This window comes from Bactrocera neohumeralis, unplaced genomic scaffold (genome assembly GCF_024586455.1).
Source record: "Bactrocera neohumeralis isolate Rockhampton unplaced genomic scaffold, APGP_CSIRO_Bneo_wtdbg2-racon-allhic-juicebox.fasta_v2 cluster10, whole genome shotgun sequence".
Taxonomy (NCBI): domain Eukaryota; kingdom Metazoa; phylum Arthropoda; class Insecta; order Diptera; family Tephritidae; genus Bactrocera; species Bactrocera neohumeralis.
In genome coordinates this window covers 24,336,935-24,358,101 of record NW_026089623.1, presented here as the reverse complement: position 1 = coordinate 24,358,101, position 21,167 = coordinate 24,336,935, and the positions used below count along the sequence as shown (strand labels likewise).

At 36.1% G+C, this 21,167-nt stretch overlaps 2 protein-coding genes across 3 annotated transcripts in view; one reads left to right on the top strand and one right to left on the bottom strand.

The window, feature by feature from the left end:
* Positions 1-6,868, top strand: part of LOC126765349 (acylphosphatase-2) — a 28,284-nt gene extending 21,416 nt beyond the window's left edge. Inside the window, exon 3 of the mRNA XM_050483075.1 lies at positions 6,691-6,868. Within this exon, the coding sequence (XP_050339032.1) occupies positions 6,691-6,805 (115 nt within the window). The 3' untranslated portion in view covers positions 6,806-6,868. The remainder of the gene's footprint in view (positions 1-6,690) is intronic.
* Positions 6,869-7,528, bottom strand: LOC126765395 (cytochrome c oxidase subunit 6C). Of its 2 annotated transcripts, none has more exons than XM_050483127.1 (3): positions 7,412-7,528; positions 7,070-7,250; positions 6,869-7,013 (listed from the first exon to the last, which is right to left on the bottom strand). In XM_050483127.1, the coding sequence occupies exons 2-3, from the start codon at positions 7,240-7,242 to the stop codon at positions 6,950-6,952; spliced, it is 237 nt and encodes a 78-aa protein (XP_050339084.1). In that variant the 5' UTR covers positions 7,243-7,250; positions 7,412-7,528; the 3' UTR covers positions 6,869-6,949. The 2 variants fall into 2 exon arrangements, with proteins under 2 accessions (XP_050339084.1, XP_050339083.1); XM_050483126.1 differs by having other exon boundaries at positions 7,328-7,505.
* Between the last annotated feature and the right edge of the window lie 13,639 nt (positions 7,529-21,167).

Genomic DNA, 21,167 nt, shown 5'->3' with positions numbered 1-21,167 from the left:
AACGTCAAAACCACCTAAACTTTGACAGTTGATCGAGTTCAGGAGGTTTTGACGTTTAACAATTGGAAACGAGCGATGGCCAGATTGAAATTTTATCAAAAAAATATGTAAACGGAGGGATTAGTTGCATCGTTCAAGACCACTTATAAAAATGAAAATTAAATAAATTTGTAAAATTTAATGATATTTGATGAAACGTTTTGTAATTTGAAGCATCATAGTTTTATTTTCAATGAAAAATGATTAAAAACGTTTAATGATTGAGAGCTAACAAGCTTAAATCCAATTATTGGGCATTGAAAGGACAAAAGTCAGTTGTTATAATATTCTTTAAAAAGATTTAAATAGTTGGGTGTTTGAATTTAAAAGCCCAAAAATTGTAATTTTGTTCAATCTGGCCATAATGAAAAATGTTATAAAAAACGCTAATTTTGAGGCGCTCTCACACTGGAATAAGTTTAACAACCCTTTATTCCTGCGTAGGCCATCAATAATAATATTGCTAAAGCCCAGCTCAATAACATTGAAAGATCCAACCCGAATAGACAGGGTATTTAAGGTAGGCGAAAAAAACAATAGAAGATTAAGAAATAAGCTAACACCCCCTTGCACATAAGAATCTATTCAAGCAGACCTGGGAACGTCTGTTCTTATTAGAGGAAGGGTGGCCCATAAGGCCAACCTCAAATAGATGTTGTTTTCAAGTAAAAATTGCATAATATAAAATATTATTTGTTTATTTTATTTTTACAGGATTGGACTTGCAATCCTATTAGTATTGGGGGTTATACATACATGGTCGGATTATCGACTACTCCCACTACTACTACTCCCACTCCAACTATACCCCGGTAATTGATGAAGAGTTACTGGTATGGGAGCAACTTGATTATTTAAAACATACAATTTAACAAACCTTGCTAACATAACAAACGACACGGTGTAAATAACCAAATTATTCTCTCAGTCGCACATGCGAAAACTGCTAGATGGGGATACAGAACATATTAAAAATTTATTGTTCGTGGTAAAATTACACCACAACATGGCATGAATTCTGTACTTCTTCGGCTCAGCACTCAAGGCAGAGATAAAAAAATGTTTAACTCCTCTCTCACTGGAAGTGAGAGAGCAATTGCTAAACGTCAAAACCACCTAAACTTTGACAGTTGATCGAGTTCAGGAGGTTTTGACGTTTAGCAATTGGAAACCAGCGATGGCCAGATTGAAATCTTACCAAAAAAATATGTAAACGGAGGGATTTGTTGCATCGTTCAAGACCACTTATAAAAATGAAAATTAAATAAATTTGTAAAATTTAAAGATATTTGATGAAACGTTTTGTAATTTGAAGCATCATAGTTTTATTTTCAATGAAAAATGATTAAAAACGTTTAATGATTGAGAGCTAACAAGCTTAAATCCAATTATTGGGCATTGAAAGGACAAAAGTCAGTTGTTATAATATTCTTTCAAAAGATTTAAATAGTTTCTCCATATAATAAATAACCGCTATATAGTAATTTTTATTCATACTAAATGTTGGGTGTTTGAATTTAAATGCCCAAAAATTGTAATTTTGTACAATCTGGCCATAATGGAAAATGTTATAAAAAACGCTAATTTTGAGGCGCTCTCACACTGGAATAAGTTTAACAACCCTTTATTCCTGCTCAAGGTACGCTAGATGCCTCTGATTTTGAAAAAGGGACAAAAGTTTACATTGAAATCTTACCAAAAAAATATGTAAATGGAGGGATTTGTTGCATCGTTCAAGACCACTTATAAAAATTAAAAACAATGAAAATTAAATAAATTTGTGAAATTTAAAGGTATTTGATGAAACGTTTTGTAATTTAAAGCATCATAGTATCATTTCCAATGGAAAATTATTATAAATTGAGAGCTAACAAGCTTAAATCCTTTTATTGGGCATTGAAAGGTCAAAAGTCAGTTGTTCTAATAAACTTTAAAAAGATTTAAATAGTTTCTCCATATAATAAATAACCACTATATAGTAATTTTTATTCGTACTAAATGTTGGGTGTTTCAATTTAAATGCCCACAAACTATTATTTTGTTCAATCTGGCCATAATGGAAAATGTTATAAAAAACGCTAATTTTGAAGCGCTTTCACACTGGAATAAGTTGGACATTCCTTTATTCCTGGATAAAATGATTACAAACTCGTTTCTTACTCTCTCGCTTGTCAGCTGGCAGCGGACCCTGATCTTTTTTCTGAGCTGGCAAAAATACACAATCAGTGTCCCGTCAATCTGCAGTTAGTGAAAAAGGCGGGATGCCAGAAGAATACCGCTAAATCGAACTGCCAAAATTAGTGCGTTGTTCAAATTCTGTAGAATTAGATGTCGGTTGTTTGTAAAATTTTTTATATATATGGATGACAAGAATGAAACAAGATTGCGCAATGACGAGTTCAAATTTTGTTCGTTCTCCACATCTACGTCACGGTTGACCAACGTACAATCAGCTGATTTTCAGTTGCTTGTTTTTCTTTGCAATAAGAATCAATTTTGTATTGTAGGCATACAAAAACATGAATATCATTAAAAGTTAACATCAATGTAAGTGAATATTAATAAAAGATATCAAGTATCAATTTATTGTCTTATTTAATTTTCTTTTTTTGCTATACGTATGTTCGATAAAGTTTTTATTTAAGGAACGAATCCTAAAGTACATTCTTGCTCTGAAAAACAATTCTTTTACTTTCGAGCTACAATTTACAAAATCACTTAAATCTAAGTGTTTCTGGACGTAATTTGTACATACTTATATGCAAATCAGTACCATTTACATCGTCAAATACTGCTTGCAAGGCTCTCATATGCTCCATCAACATATCTGTTGGTTTTGAGAGTCCTCCTTCAGAAAGGTGATCCACCCAAGTATAAGACGAACAATTTTCTGAATTGGCACAAATTTCGGGGTTGTCTTTACCGAGTTTGTACCCAGCCAAATTCTCAAGTCCGTCGTTGTTCAGAATTTCCAAGGCATCATTTTTTTCAATTGGGTCAGTGGAATTTAGATCAACTGACCCGTTGAAAAATATTACCTGCAAAAATATAATAAACATACATACAGGCGTATAAATAAATGGAATAAATTGTTACTTAAGATTATTATTATTATTAGGATTATAAACAGTGCAAAAACTTAGTTTGTATGTTAGTACATATTTGCATTTGCCATTTGCATTAGCCTCTGTAGGAGCAGTGGTTAACGTGGGAATAGCGCTAGGTAACAACTTAGTTGGATTCCGCGAACTTAAACCTGCAAGAGTGTTTGGCTATAATGCTATGCTATAATTACCCATTTCAAACTGCAAGTTTCTTTCGAAGGCTTCTGGCGCGAAGTGCAGTTCACAAATACATGCATTTTTAACATTAATTTTGTCCGTATGACGACAAAAATGAATCCATTGTTTTACTATTGTTTTATCTTTAGAAAAATGGAAAAATCTCCATTTCGTAGCACAATTTTTACCATTATTTTAAAAAATATAAAATTTCCCAATTAATTCAACACTTGAAAACACAATCGAATTCACTTTCAAAAGCGCGGGCGAATAATAAGTCAACCGTGACGTCAGCAAGAACAGCTGACTGAAAGCAAACATGCGCATTGCGCAATCTTGTTTCTATCATTCTTGTATGGATGATATGAACCTACTGGGGAACCTTAAATAATATGTTTAACACCTATTTGCATACCTCAGTGGTAGTATGGTAATTGCAAAATACCCAGTTATTTATGAAATTTAAGTTAAAATTAATACAAATATGAGCATTTGTTATAATTATTTATTTATTAATATCATCAAATCAACAAAATAAATTTACAGAAGTGTTGTGTAATCTGATAGTTGTCGGAATCAGAATTGAAACCGATCAAAAAAAGCAGTAGGTGTCATGAATTCAGACATTATTGGTTTGATATTCGAAACAGAATTTGTATCGGTTTTGGGTGTCACGGAAACCAATTTTATCGGTTTTGCTGTCAGAAACAAAGCAAGAAGATATTCGCACACAGATTTGAAATGTAAGTTTCTTAAATTCATGTTAATTTATTGTTACGAATTAATTTATCTTTATTTCTATAGGAGAAAACATAAGAACAAAACACGTAATGTCTTAATTATTGAGTTTTGAAAAAAAAATGCGGATATTTAAGGAGGAGCCTGCTTTATAGGCTTAAAAAATCTATTTTTTTTTTTTTGGGAGGGAAAGAAATAATTGATTAAAGCGAAATTTCTAGGGTTTATAGTTATATATTTAAACATCACCCGAAAATTTTTGGGATACGAATTCTTTGATATTCTGCCTTAGGGAAGCAGTTGCCTGATGCATCTCGCATGTGCATTTGTCGGACGGCGGGCAGTATGCAGGTCGCAATTTCTATCGGAAACAAAAAATTCAAAAGAGATTCATATTTGTTAATAACTTTGTTCAAGTTAAACTACGAAAATTTCAAAAAATAAGTGTTAAATTCTAAAAAATTTTAAAATTTGAAGAAAGAAGTGGTTTTTGACGAAAAAAATTTTACGTATGTATTCAAACTTAACTTTTCTTAGCTTTTTTTTTTGTTTAAATATAAGATAATATAATGCCAAAGATAATAAATTTTGCCCCAATTCCATACGTTTAGTTTTTTCTATCTTGTCCGCCAATGAAGAAAAATCGTAAGAATGAAAACCGAGAAATCGCGTGTCAAAGTTTTCGCTTTCTGCCCAAGCGCTCATATACATGTATGTACATATCTACCAGTGCTCGGTCACTATTTCCCTTCTAGCTTCGACAATATTTCAAATTCCCATATATAACATTGGGGGTATATTCTTAGATAATTTTTAAAGAGAATTAAGCAAAAAAATTCCTCCCTTAAAGAAAATTTACAAAACGTATTAAACATAACTTAACACCCAAATGCGTCTATATTCATTCGATAAATGTTGTCTCTTAAAATCTTTCTTTTAAAAACTTTAATAGGATTGCTTCCAAATGTATTCATTTGCTAGTTTTGTCACATTAGTAAACAGCTGATTCGAATATTGGTTTTGCGTATGTTCGAAAAGACAAAAATCCAATCAGATTCTGTGACACCATTGAAAATCAGAATTGGTTTGCAATTCTGACAGCTAAGCAATTCTGTCTTGGATTCCACAACACCCCTGATAGCATGGATAATACGATACGAGACTCTTTGATTCGAGAGAGAGCTGTCAAAACTCGCATTTTTTATAACATTTGTCAATGATGCCACTGCTGAAAAACATTATATTGAGTATGTAATAAATTATACAAAACACTAAATAAAACACTTTGAAAATGCATACATATATAAAAGCTAAAATGCAAAATCATTAATAAATTTACATAAACATTTATTTTGCCATAATATGTTCGCACAGTTCAGTGAAATTTCATTTCACACTAATATTGTCAAGTAATTACAGCGCTTTACTTCTGGCATCCCGCCTTTTCTGAAATCAACTGTCAAAAATTCCCTGATCTCCTTGGCTGTCAAATAATCAGGGAACGCGTTTGAGGGAAAAATGAGAGCCAATGCGAGAGTCTCGTATCATATTATCCCTGTTATCCATGCTGATAGTTCCCAGCAGGAATAATGGGATGCCCAACTCTCCTGTCACTGGAAATGTGAGAGCCGCTCACCTACCGAACTTTGACAGTTGACTGGATTGGGTAGGTTTTGACGTTTTGCAATTGGAATGACTGGAACGGCCAGATTGAAATTATACCAAAATATATGTGAACGGAGAAATTTGTTGACGCCGTTCAAGATCGTTACTAAAAATTTAAAACAATAAAAATCAAAGAAACTGCGAAATTTAAACATATTTCATGAAACGTTTTGTAATTTGATGCATAATAGAGATCATTTTCTATTTCAAATGATTAAAAACATTCACTAATTGACAACTAACAGGCTTAATTCACCTTATTAAGTATTGAAAGATCGAAAGTCAGTTGTTTTAATATATCATAAAATCATAAAAAAGGATTTAAGTGCTTTCGCCATATATTAAAAGTCCAATATATAATAATTTGCAATCGTAATAAACGTTGTGCGTTTTAATTTAAATGCCCAAAAATTCTTATTTTGTTCGATGTGGCCACAATGGAAAATGTTATAAAAAACGCTTATTTTGAGGCGCTCTCACACTGGAATAAGTTGGGCATCCCATTATTCCTGGTTCCCAGGGCAGTCGGGTCTACGTAACCGGAATGGAGCCGGATTTTTATCCGGTCAATGACTGTCAACTCGGCATTATTCTGGCACTACAACAATAACAACAGCAAAATAATATATACATATGTACATATAGGCATTTTCATTACAATCTTTCAGTTGTTGTTTGTTTGTAAAATACTTTATTGCGGATATATGTATATATATTATTGTTCTGGTTTTAGCATTTCCTATGTAACCATTTTATCCCCTAAATCCGGGGATGATATTCCGAACTTTTTTTATTTGTTTATATATATACATACATACGTAAATAAAATAAACTCCACCTCAATAATTAAAAGTCAGCGAAATACTTATATATTTCCTTAAAGTGGAGAACTACCTGCAGCCGTACCCATTTTAAAACTTTTTGTTTCGGGGACGCTTCTCTAAAACCATGTTTTTTTTAATTTCAGGATTGATTGGCTCTCAAAGGAAGGATCTCCTGGTTGTCAAATTGAGAAATGTATTTTGCAAAATACCACAACTCTTAATCGATTGGATTACAAGGATTTTGCAATTAGATTTTAGGATATATAAATTGATACATATATACCATTTTTTGATGCTTAATAAATAAACTCAGAAAACAAATTTTGTTTGTTTATAAATCACTATATTTTCACCCAAATTGCTACAGTTATTTGTAACAACATAGTATATCATTCAAGTTATCTAACAGCCTTGGAAACGGCCGTTCGCCTTCATACGTTCAAAAGACTTTTGCGCATCGTAGTTCCTAGGAACAAAAAGAATTTGAATACTTGTACGAGAAATATCAACGAGTTTTTTTACTTGTAGAACTGAGCATAAGCCTCCTTTTTAGGACTGTTAATCAGAAAGCTCCAGGCAACTGTTACGACTGCAGTTAGGGCAATGGCAACAGTCAAATTCTTCTTAATGGTTGCATTATGCAGGCCACGTAAAACCGGCTTAGTTGCACTTACAGTAGCTGGAGCATTGGCCATTGTAATTTCTGAAGGAAAAATGTTACATAACGTTAATTTATTAAAACAGTAATTCAATGATTTAATTGGTTATGTTTATAATTACTCGAAAGTTCAAATATATTGACACTTAAGAAGCAAAAACTGCAACTTTTAACGTAATTACGCAAAACTTATTGAATAATACTACCTTACGAAATGAATAGAATATAATATTAACAATCGTGAACTAGAGATAGTAAATCTGCTATGCTTTCAATGGAGTATGGATTCTTCAATAACACAGCACAGTGACCAGCAATTGACGTTGTCGAGAAAGCTTTATCGTAATATGGCCCCCGCATGTTATCTACATATGTTTGGCAATTACTTTTCGAAAAATATTTTGTCATGATAACAAATTCCCTTATAGTGCCCATACACGAGCACACAAGTGCGTTCGATCGGTATGAATTCGTTTGCCCATACACGACACACAAATCCATTTTTCGTTCGTTCTTCACAGAGTTAACATATGCGACATGCAAGCGGAACATTTCTTGGAATTTATTTCTAATGTAGCATTTTTATCTATTTCATTGTATTTCGTTAATAAGTTATTCCAACTTTTATTTTTCTTACACTAAATATGTACATATATGTATAAGCGTTTAGGGGCACAATTCCGATTTCTTTGGCGCCGCGATTTGAAGGTACCGTTGGAAAGAGGAAATCCTCCTGATTAAAAAATATTAAGGGTTATAGGTACCGCAAACGCTTAGTTTACGAGATATTCGACCTTAAAGTTCAAAAATTCCCAAAAATTCGAGCATTTCAACAAGCTATTTTACCGCATTAACACACTTTACTCACATTTTTCACTTCAAATTAATTAATTTAAACTATAAACTTTTTAATAAATCCACATTTTACACTTTTAACAGTTTTTTTTACCGAAGAAATCTTTATTTTAAAAATTACATTTTACACTCGTAGTGAACATCATGTGTGTGCTAAAATTACGACGAAATGGAGCGCTGCCATGTGATAATAAGGAAATTCGCTGAAATGACTTTTTCCCAAAAATTCCTCTATCCATTCATATGAATATGTTCTTTATTTAATTTAATAAACAAATATGTAATATTATATACTAATATTATATAATAATATTTAACCATTTTATAATGAAAACTCAAACTTTGTTTGAATATTAGTGCAAGATAACCAAAAAATATAACCACTTCATAACGAACCTCAATATATTTTTTTTATTTTAACGCAGAAAGGAGTACTATGCGAAAGTACTTCAGTGACCCCGGGTATTCGCCCGACCAGGGTTATTTTTTTAAAGCGCGGCCGAAGGCCGCCAACGCAGAAAGCAGTACTACGCGAAAGTACTTCAGTCACCCCGATATGATATAAATTTTACAATATTATTATAGATTTTTACTTCTTTATTTTTATTAAACATAAATCGCATATTATACATATACATACATATGTATAGTATATATGTATACATATGTATATACACATGTGTATATGGAACAAGTTTTCACAACTCAATATTATAACTTGAAAACTGTTGGAAAGTATTTTTTATTATAATTAATATAGAAAAAATAATCACGCAAAAGAACAAACAAAGAAAAATCGTTAAGAATCCTACAAATTTGGTGTTTGAGATGTGGCAACGCTCGTTTTCCTCATAATTGTAAACAATCTAGCCTTTGCAACGATGAGTGTTCTAAGTGATTTTTAAATTAATAAATATAGGTAAAATATTACAAAATAAAAGTGAAATGTGAACTTATTTCAATCTTTAAAGTGTATATTTAAATATAACAAGAGGAAAATGTGAAAAAATTTAGAGAAACATAGAGAAATAACATGTTTTCTTAGTGCAAATTTTTGAATTTTTAAACGGGAATATTTCAAAAAATATTAGTTATTTTTACATTATTTTTGGATATTCCTCCTCTGGAGAAGTTACCCTATCCGCACATACCCCATTTATATGGAAATTCGTTTTTTTACCCCGCCGCCAAAGTAATCGGAATCGTGCCCGTTTAGGCAAAAAGCGAAAACTTTGAAGCGTGATTTCTCGGTTTTTAATTTTTACGATTATTCTTAATTGACGGGCAGGATAGGAAAAAAACTAAAAGTCGTATGGAATTAGGGCAAAGTTTATTATCATTGACATAAAATTATCTTATATTTAAACTAAAAAAAATATTAAGAAAAGTCAAGTTTTAACATATTTTTAAACAGCATAAAGTAAAATTTTTTTGATCAGAAGCCACTATTTATTCAATTTTTAATAAAATTTTAAATTTTACACATTTTTTTGGAATTTTCTTAGTTTAACTAGAAGATAAATTAATAAAAAATATGAATCTCTTTGAATTTTTTGTTTCCGATAGAAATTGCGACCTGCATCCTGCCCGCCGTCCGAAAAATGTACATGCGAGATGCATCGGGTAATTGCTTCCCAAAGGCAGAATATCAAAGATTTCGTATCCAAAAAATTTGTGAAAGATGTTCAAATATATAACTATAAAGCCTAGAAATTTCGCTTCAATCAATTAATTCTTTCCCCTTCCAAAAAAAATCCTCAAAAAATCGATTTTTTGAAGCGTCGAAAGCAGGCTCTCCCCTTAACACTTGCCATTGTCCGCGATCTTCACTGTTCGGCGACACGAGAGAAATGAGATTTTGTGCGCCGACAACGCCATACACGATAAACATGTTCGCGCACCGATCGTAAAAAATCAAACATTTTCGCGAACATGGATCAGTACGCGAACAAGCCCATACACGATAAACCGCAAGCGCACAAAACCGATCGAACGCACTTGTGTGCTCGTGTATGGGCGTGTATAATATTTTGCCATTTTGACGTCAATAGATTTGACAATATTGGATGAGAATATACGGCGTAAGGCCTGTTCAAATGAAAAAAAATTTATTGCGTCAAATTGTAGATTGGAGAGGGACGACGAGGACTGGTAAAGGATATTTCAATAGTTATGACAGAGATAAAGAGATGCCCAACTCATATCTCTTTGGAAGTGAGAGAGCAACTGCTAAACGTCAAAACCTCATGAACTTTGATAGCTGATCGAGTTCAGGAAGTTTTGACGTTTAGCAATTGGAAACGAGCAATGGCCAGATTGAAATCTTACCAAAAAATATGTAAACGGAGGGATTTGTTGCATTGTTCAAGCCTTATAAAAATATAAAGCAATGAAAGTTTAATAAATTTGCGTAATTTAAAAGTTGATTGATGAACGATGATGTAATTTGATAAACGTTTCGTAATGTCAAGCATCATAGTATTATTTTTAACGGAAAATTATTAAAAACATTTATTGATTAAGAAGTAAAAAGCTTAAATCCTTTTTCTGGGTATTGAAAGGTAAAAAGTCAGTTGTTTTAACATACTGTTTAAATGAGTTAAGCATCAACGCCTTCTTCGTGGTAAAACTGGCGCATACTAATAAAATAGCGCAATCCACCACAGGATGCCACTACAACACAACACCAATATAACACACCGTACTCGCACCAACCCAACCAACAAAAGAAATGGACAACGGGGAAGCTGACACATTCGTCACCAGCAGTTCGCCCATCAGCACATAACTTTTCATCTGCAAGACTTTCGCTATACACAGATTCGCTTCTACACTGCGCCGCGTCGACACCTTCCGCATATTTTACATCGATCGGATGAATCTTGCGCGCTGCGTTCAGCATTTGATTCAACCGAAATCCTGCACGTATTTTTTCTCATCTCGTCTCCTCGCCGTGGAATTTCAATCGCATGTAACGAGTGCATTTACATATTTTTTTCTAATGTTTAAGTGTAAAATGTCAAAATTACTCGTTTTTAATTAAATTTATATACACCCCAACTAACAACAGTATTTTTTTATTGCCCCCGTTTAAATACATACCATATAAAGATTTAAATAGTTTCTCTATATATTAATAAACTACTATATAGTAATTTTTATTCGTACTAAATGTTGAGTGTTTTAATTTAAATGCCCAAAAATTATTATTTTGCGCGATCTGGCCATAATAGAAAATGTTATAAAAAACGCTAATTTTGAAGCGCACTCACATTGAAATAAATTGGACATCTCTTAATCCCTGGTTATGATCAGACAACATAAATCTGTAGAAATAGTGACAGTGCCAGTTCCTTTCTGCTTAAAGCCTTGCACAAGCAGAGGTAAAGAGATGCCTAACTAGTCTCTCTGGAATTGAGAGAGCAATTGCTAAACGTCAAAACTTCCCGAACTTTGATCGAGTTTCTCTATATATTAAACGACCTCTATGTAGTAATTTTTAATCATTACAAATGTTGGTTCTTTTAATTTTTTCAACTATTTTGTCCGATCTGGCCATAATGGGAAATGTTATAAGAAACGTTAATAGCCGAAACAGCTGATACGACCTATCTTATGAGAGCGCAATGTAAGTGATCAGCGAAAAACGCTACTCCCTTCCTCTTTGCCGTAGGATGTCATAGATTTCCACGGCATTTGTATTTTTGCCGTAGAAACGTGTCAGCTGATTGCTCTCTCACAACGCAGGGTTGCCAATCTCGATGTACTGTAGTAATTATAAAAGTTATCTTCAATGTGTTTGAAATTTTCTTAAACTAACTCAAACTCAGAGTCGAATGCTATTATTTATAAATATATAAACTATTTTATAAAGTTTTTGTCGGTTTTGTTATTTTATAATATGAAAAATTGTAATTGAAAACATAGATGTGATCAAAACTATATATGCGTATTGAGCAATGGCAACATTGTTCAAATGAAAACAAAAACATATGGCGGTTTTCTGCGTTTTTACCACGGGCTCAACTTTTGACACATTTTGCTCGCTAAGGAAGGGAACTGAGGAAGGGAGTAGCGTTTTTCGCCGTTCCTGCTATAATTTTGAGACGCTCTCGCAATGGAATAAGTTGGGTATCTCTTTATCCCTAACACAGCTACACAACTAACAACGGAACCATAAGATTTTCAAAAATTTTACAAGGCTAATATCATTTGCGAAATTTGCAAGTATACTAGTGGATCTGGCCACGCTGTGATAAACATGCTGTGATATACATTTTATACTATTATTCATATTGGCTAAATGAGTATCAGCCTTCCCACTTCTGCCCGTCAACACCATCCCACACATCCTGGTATGCAACATTGGTACGCCACATTCCCCACACTCATCATAATTTTCTTCGCTGCACACCGCGCTCTAACACACACACAATGACATCACACACCATCATCTACTTTCGCCGAACAAAAGTACAAAAGGACAGACAACTGATCAAAAAAAAAAAAACATTCTGGCGCTACGACATCGACCCGATCGACACGATTCCGGTTTTGGCTACCTCTTTCGCGAACATCTCGTTAACATAAAGTTTTTTTATACTTATCTTCATAAATAAATTTTAACGTTCCTTCCGCCTGCTAAATTTAAAGATATATTTTATACCTTGTGAAATAATAAATTTCGAAACTAATAACCACTTGAAGTGAAGTATAAACGAATTCTTTTAATCACAATTTGGGTAAAAAATCATACGATGAGTGCGAAAAAGGTGCCACATACAACAAAACACATATAATAAACTATTCAATTCAGTGAAAATTTCATTTACGAATTAAGGCGAAACCGTTTTTGACGGTAGAAAAACACAAGTGATTAACTTTAGGTTTGATTTTAAATAAGTTCATACAAATAAAGGTCAACAGAAAAAATAACAAATTTAAGGCTGTTTTCTCGGTTAGGTTCACAACATTTGTCAGTTCTAATTAAAAACGCAAATTCATTGCATACGTGTGAAATGTGGTATATCTTTTTTTATCGTCACAGCAAAATTGTTCTCTGGGTTTCCATACTAATGTATCTTTTGTCAGTTTAATAATAATTTTAATGCAATTTCCATAAAATATGAATTTTTGTAAAAATATGTACTTAAAGTGTGTTTCTCTATTGAGCACCTAGTGTTTTCTCAAAGGATCAACCAATAAAACACCCTTTAATATCTTAAAAAATGATTTTTAAGAAATTTTTATTGTTTTTTTTTAAGAATGAATCGGAGTTATCAGGTTTTTAAGGGATAAGGGCAAAACGTCAATTATACATATGTACATCAAGCTACCTGGCTGTCTCCGAATCGAAAAGCCAACAACCAGATCGATCATGTTGTGATAGACGGAAGACACGTCTCCAGTGTTCTAGACGTGCGTACGCTCTGAGGTCCTAACATCGACTCGGACCAATATCTTGTTGCAGCCAAGAGTGGCACCCGCCTCTGTTCAGCAAAAAGCGCACGTCAACAAACACAAGGAAGGCTCGACGTCGAGAAACTGCAATCACAACAGACAGCCGAACGATTTTCTACTTGGCTTGCACTCCTGCTCTCTGAGAGCACTCGTCAACAGCTCGGTATAAAAGAACTGTGGGACGGCATTTCAAACTCCTTACGTACATCTGCCTCCGAAAACATTGGTCTTCGGAAAATGCAAAAGAACAGATGGTACGACGAGGAGTGCCGTGTCGCAGTGGAGAGAAAACAGACTGCCTACCTCGCAACGTTACGATCGACCACAACACGTGCGAGATGCGATAGATACCGAGAGTTGAAGAGGGAAGCGAGACGCATTTGCAGACAGAAAAAGAAAGAGGCCGAAATGCGTGAGTACGAAGAGCTTCATAAGCTGGCCGACAGGGGTAATGCTCGAAAATTCTACGAAAAAATGCGGCGGCTTACAAAGGGTTTCAAGGTTGGTGATCTAGTCACCGATGCCCAGAGCATACTTAAATTATGGAAGGAACACTTCTCCAGCCTGCTGGCAGTGAAAGTACAACGCCAGGAGAAGGCGAGCCCGATTCCCCAATCGATGACGATGGAGCAGAGGATCCATTGCCCGACCATGAAGAAGTTCGAATAGCAATTACCCGTCTGAAGAACAACAAAGCGGCGGGGGCCGATGGATTGCCGGCCGAGCTATTCAAACACGGCAGCGAAGAACTGATAAGGAGCATGCATCAATTTCTTTCTAAAATATGGTTGGACGAAAGCATGCCCAACGATTGGAATTTAAGCGTGCTCTGCCCAATCCACAAAAAGAGAGACCCCACAATCTGCGCCAACTACCGTGGTGTAAGCCTCCTCAACATCGCATATAAGGTTCTATCGAGCGTATTGTGTGAAAGATTAAAGCCCACCGTCAACAAACTGATTGGACCTTATCAGTGTGGCTTTAAACCTGGCAAATCCACAACCGGCCAGATATTCACCATGCGCCAAATCTGGGAAAAGACCCTTGAAAGGAGAATCGACACACACCACCTCTTCGTCGATTTCAAAGCTGCCTCTATGCCGCGATGTCTGAATTTGGTATCCCCGCAAAACTAAAACGGCTGTGTAAACTGACGTTGAGCAACAATAAAAGCTCCGTCAGGATCGGGAAGGACCTCCCCGAGCCGTTTGATACCAAACGAGGTTTCAGACAAGGCGACTTTCGCTTGACTTCTTCAATCTGCTGCTGGAGAAAATAATTCGAGCTGCAAAACTTAATCGAGCAGGTACAATCTTGATATCATCGGCCTCAACACCCGCGCCGTTAGTTCTGCTTTCTCCAGACTGGACAAGGAAGCAAAGCAAATGGGTCTGGTAGTGAACGAGGGCAAGACGAAATATCTCCTGTCATCAACAAAACAGTCGTCGCACTCGCGACTGGGCTCTCACGTCACTGTTGACTTTGTAGAAGTTGTAGATAGTTTTGTATATACACCACCAACAATGTCACCCTGGAAATCCAACGCAGGACAACTCTTGCCAACAGATGCTACTTCGGACTGAGTAGGCAATTAAAAAGTAAAGCCATCTCTCGACGAACAAAAACCAAACTCTATAAGTCGCTCATAATTATCGTCCTGCTATATGGTGCAGAGGCTTGGACGATGACATCAACTGATGAGTCGTCGTTGAGAGTTTTCGAGTGAAGAGTTCTGCGAACGATTTATGGTCCTTTGCGCACTGGCCACGGCGAATATCGACGACATTGACATAGTTCAGCGAATTAAAAGACAGCGGCTACACTGACTAGGTCATGTTGTCCGGATGAACGAAAACACTCCAGCTCTGAAGGTATTCGACGCAGTACCAACCGGGGAAGCAGAGGAAGAGGAAGACCTCCACTCCGTTGGAAGGACCAGGTGGAGAAGGACCTGGCTACGCTTGGAATATCCAATTGGCGCCACGTAGGGAAAAGAAGAAACGACTGGCGCGCTGTTGCTAACTCGGCTATAATCGCGTAAGCGGTGTCAACGCCAATTAAGAAGAAGAAGATATGTGGCAGCACCGCCACTCGTTTCGGAGTTAATTATAATTGTATTGAGCATGGTAACTGTACCTGCTAGTTTGACATTTTGCTATGTATGATTTTCTTTTCCTTTTATATCAAATAAAATTCGAAGATCGTCCTCTTTCTTCTTGGAAACTCGTCGTATAAGGACGACGGTGACTCCGCACATTTTTACTTTTTAATTAACAATTATATTAATTTTTTATTATGAGTCTCGACGAAAGTCAGTTGGTTTCTGAGGGAGGGAACATTTTAGAAAATGCTACAACGCAGCATTTTGTACCACGACTGCCGTTGCCCCAGATGCGATAGGATAATATTGATTCGATGCAGCGGGTATCGTGGCTAAATTAACAAAGTATAATATCGTTTTGGCAAGTGTTCCACCATCAAAGTTATTGGAACTGCGCACCATAGTTGATGGTGCTCAGCGCACGAATAAATTCGGCTACATTCGGACAAACTGTTTGAAAATTTCACGGAAAGCCAGCAACGGCGCCCTCAGCGTTTATTTCGCGAGATGTCCCTGGGCGAACGGCGCCCAAGCGACCTTTAAAATGAAATGAAGCGCGCCGCGGGAACCACGTTAAGCGAGAGCATTCTGCACGACTTATAGATTACTCGGTTAACTACATATACGCAGGCGGCAATCATTGCTACAAATGTGCCAATCGTTGAAAAATTGAAAATCGCCGATTCCATTACGGAGTCCATTAAATTGCGCCAAGGAAACTGCAGCGAATTGTTCATCGTACAACAATTTACCGACCAAGATCTGAGAGCCGTGCAAAATGGCTCATCCTCAGCCACCTTCCGACTCAAATTAGGCTTGCTCAGCCAACTGTTTTTCAGAATCAGGCAAACATTCTGAAAAACTTACGAACAAACGCCTTCACATATTTGACACTGCTTCAAAAATTTCAAAGTTTTCTTATCGACTCCGGCGCAGAGGTGTCGACTATACCGAAGTGTTCAAGTTTGCCTGAAGTATTTAAATCGGATACCAAATTGTTTGCTGCTAACGGTTCACCAATTTAAGTGTTTGGTGAAGTCCTACTTAAATTAAATTTCAACTTACGTAAAGAGTTCGTGTGGAAGTTCGTAATTGCCGATGTTTCTCAGGCGATTATAGGCACAGAATTCCTATCATTTTTCGATCTACTACCAGATCTCAACCGACATCGACTACTTGTCCGTCGCACCGCGTTAAAAACAATGTGCTCGATAAAGTCAATTAATACACTGAATATTTCAACCATCAACGTAAATATGCCATTTTCGGATATTTTGTTAAAATTTCCGGAAATAACTCATCAACCTCCTCTAGAAGTCTTAACAAAATCTACAGTCGTCCACCGGATCATTACGTCCGGACAACCTGTATATAGCAGACCAAGGCGGTTATCACCTGAATAGCTTGCTGCAGCACGTGCTGAAGTCGAGCTCTTAATGAAACTTGGCATATGTCGGCCGTTTAGTAGCGACTGGGCGAGCCCCCTGCATATCGTACGCAAAGCAAATGGTTCTTGGAGACATTGCGGTGATTACCGTACCTTGAATGCTGTCACTTTACCGGACAGGTACCCAATTCCGTTTCTCCCCGACTTCACTCCCATATTATCAGGCAAAACTTTTTCAAAAATCGACCTGTAGAAATCTTTTCACCAAATCCGTATACATGAACAAGATGTATGCAAAACGGCCATTACAACTCCTTTCGGACTGTACGAGATCGCTCACATGACCTTAGGATTACGTAACGCCGCACAAACATTTCAAAGAGTCATCAATGATGGATGACATCTGCATAGCTTCTACCTCAACGGAGGAGCACCGTAAAAACCTTCAACACGTGTTTTAACGATTGCGAGATCACAATTTGACAATAAACATCGCAAAGTCGATACTCGGAGTACCGAAACTCGAATTCCTTGGGCATCTTATAACCCAAGACGGCATACAACCATTACCAAATCGTGTCAAGACTATCACAGATCTTCAACTTCCAACTACTGCGAAAGATCTAAAATGTTTCCTCGCCATGGTAATTTTTTATGGACTTTTTTTGAAAAATCCTCTTCAACATCAAGTACCATTATTTAACATGACTCCGGTTAACAAGCGCAATGATCACTCGCCTCTCGTATGGACCAAAGAAAATATAAAACATTACGAAGCCTGTAAGGAAGACCAAGCTAAATGTACGCTGCTAGAACATCCCACTCCCAACGCGCAGCTTTCATTGTGGATTGAAGCATCCGACTATGCAGCCGGTGCAGCGCTAGGTCAAGTAGTTAACAACACGCTCCAACCATTGGGTTTCTTCTAGCGAAAATTTACAAAAGTAGAACAGCGATACAGTACTTACGACAGGGAGTTCACAGCTATGTATCTCGGTATCCCACATTTTCGTTTTATGCTTGAAGGACGAAAGTGCCACGTCTACACAGACCACAAACCTCTCACATTCGCATTTCATCAAAAACTAGAAAAAGCTTCGGACCGTCAAGCTCGACAACTAGACTTTATCGCCCAAATCACCACAGCCATCCGTCACGTGTCTGGTCAACAAAATGTTGTTGCCGATATGATGTCTCGCATCGGAAACAACTCTTCACTCAGTCAACTACGACGACTTGGCCACCGATCAAGCGACAGACGAAGAGCTCCAATCCTACCTCAATAGGCAAGTGAACCATTCCTTAAAACTAATTTCGTATGCTCTTCCTTCTAGCACAAAAAAGGTGTACTGTGATATTTCGACCGATCGCATCCGACCGTTCATCACCGAACGATTCCGCCAAGCACTACTGCGGACAATCCAAAACATTTCGAACCCGGGTACACGTACAACATCAAAGATGATGAGAAAACGTTTCATCTGGCCCGAAATCGATCGCGACAGTCGGAATTTTACAAAACATTGCCTACAATGTCAACGTAATAAGGTCACCAGACACAACGTCACTCCTCTACAACGCCGAACGTGCGTTAGCGAACGCTTCTCCCATTTACACACTGACATCGTGGGACCGTTCCCGCTGTCCGAGGGTAATCGCTACTGTTTAACAGTAATCGACCGTTTCACCCGGTGGCCAGATGCTTTCCCGATTCCAGACAGCACCGCACCAACAGTAGCTAAAGCATTAATCAACAGCTGGATATTGAGCTTTGGAATCCCCACCGACATAACGTCAGACCTGGACGCCAATTTGAATGTACACTTTTTCAACATTTACTCCAATGTATCGGTGTCAAACACCTACGAACTACGCCTTACCATCCACAAACCAATGGGATCGTCGAACGTTGGCACCGAACCCTCAAGTCAGCCATACTTTGTCACGAGAAGGAACATTGGACAAATTTTCTACCGATAATTCTTTTGGGACTTCGCTGATCCTTCAAACCTGATATTGGAGCATCACCGACCGAGTTAGTTTTTGGGACGACGCTACGCTTACCATCCGAACTCTTCATCGATGGTCCTGTACCAGATAATGAGACTGAAGTTGTTGCTCAGAAGTCTTTTGTGCACACAGATTTAAAAACGTGCGACAAGATTTTCATCTGTGATTTGTCGGTACGACCATCATTATCAGCTCCTTACAAAGGGCCTTACAAGGTTATTCATCGCTATCAAAAATACTTCACCGTCGACATTAACGATAAAGCAGTCAACATTTCTATCGACCGTTTGAAACCTGCTTACACCGCCGCAGATCCCAACTAGGAGGGGAGTACTGTGGCAGCATCGCGAATCGTTTCGAAGTTAATTATAATTGTATTGAGCATGGTAACTCTACCTGCTACTTTGACATTTCGCTATGAATAAAATTCGAAGATCGTCCTCTTTCTTCTTGGAAACTCGTCGTATAAGGACGTGCCCACACGAACGTCCTACATATACATTTTCACACTTTCGGTAAGAGTTCTTTTAATATCCGCACTAGGTGAATTTGGTTGTTGTAGTTTTAGTGGTTTAGGAGTATGTACAATTAACTTACCCACGGGTGCCCCTTGTTACTGCGATCTCCTGTGCCAAACTAGAATTTCATATCTTAACTAAGTGCTTAGTTATGGCACTTAATATGCTTTCGGTTAATGGCGATTTGTGGTGGTGGCAGTAGTAAAGTCTCAATTTGTGACTAGTTACAACACATTCTCAAGTACTTAGTCACAAAATATTGTCTCAAATTTGTTACCTGTTAGTTAGAGGGTCACAAAAGTACAACGAGTTCTGGTTGCCATTTTGAATATATTGAATAGAGATCATCATAGTTATTAATCGATTGTCGCTTTTTATATTTTTTAAGCAATTCAAACACGAAAAAGTTAAAAATAAATAATTTTCACATAAATTTAGTAAATATTCTGAAATAAAGTCAACATCTATTTTTATTTTTATTGGTAATTATGCTTTTTGATTATGTTATACAAAATTTCATTTTTGTTTATATTCATTCAAGTGTAAATACATCTCTAAATTATGAAATGTATGAACTGATTAGACCTTTTCGTTTTCAATTGAGAGATTTTTGTGACTGTCATGTATTGAAATGCAAATCCGTATCAAGTCACAAAAATTGTTTCTAATTTAAAATCTCAATTTTAGAGACTTGTGACAGTATCACAGTACAGAATCGCTCGGTAAATCTATTCACAAATTTAGACTACATTCACTTCCAATAAAGCAGATATCTTCATATCGTTTAATATTTCTTAAGAGAAAACATTGTAATATCTGACTTTGTTATAATAGTCGTTTTGTTTCAAATATTTTCCATTTAATGGAAATAATGGACGTAGTTTGTGATTTGGGAAGTCGATTGCCAGGTGAATTCATATGCCTTGCTTTTTATATAATTGTTTGTATACATTTTTTTTGTTTCCTTAGATTTTTGTTTCCTTTGTAGTTTATTTAATTTACTTTTCATACACACTTTTCTTAAAATTAAAACTTAAAACTTAATTCTAAAGATATCTCTTCAAATGAAAACCTTTTCCATGTAAACACTTGAGTCCGATCATTCAAATAGTATGACATTTATATGCTTTAGTTGTCCGATATCGGCAATTCCTACATATGAGCAGCTTCTTTGTGAAGGTCCGTATCCAGCTCTGAAGTAATTGCTCAAGAAAAAAATACATTAGGGGTATTCTCTTGTTCTTGCAAAACCCTTGCATGGTGCACGAATTGTAGATTTTTCCCCCTAATGCAACGGCACAACAACAAACACACGCAGAAAAATATTTGCAAGGGCTGTAAAATAGGTCACACCAAAACCCAGGTTTATATTCATGCAATGACGCGTAAAAAACTAATTGCAAACCTGTGCTAGCTGTAGTTTTACTTAAATACATATTTTGACGTTAAATTGTTGAGGATTGTAAATTTTAAAGAGATTTTATAATTCCTATTTAAATGATAAAGATTTGTTACAGGTTTTTTGTTAAGAATGAATGCAGAAGGTGCGCCAATTCACAATAGCCATGCACAATAGTTGTATAAGATTTGTCCTAAAATTCCGCTAATTGAAAAGCTCGGATGATTGCTAC

What these genes read in the sequence shown, in the direction of transcription:
- LOC126765395 (XM_050483127.1), bottom strand. Translation starts at nt 7,242, where the DNA reads ATGGCCAATGCTCCAGCTACTGTAAGTGCAACTAAGCCGGTTTTACGT. An exon ending in GCTTATGCTCAGTTCTACAA is followed by an intron (nt 7,014 to 7,069) that starts GTAAAAAAACTC and finishes TTTTGTTCCTAG; the next exon opens with GAACTACGATGCGCAAAAGT.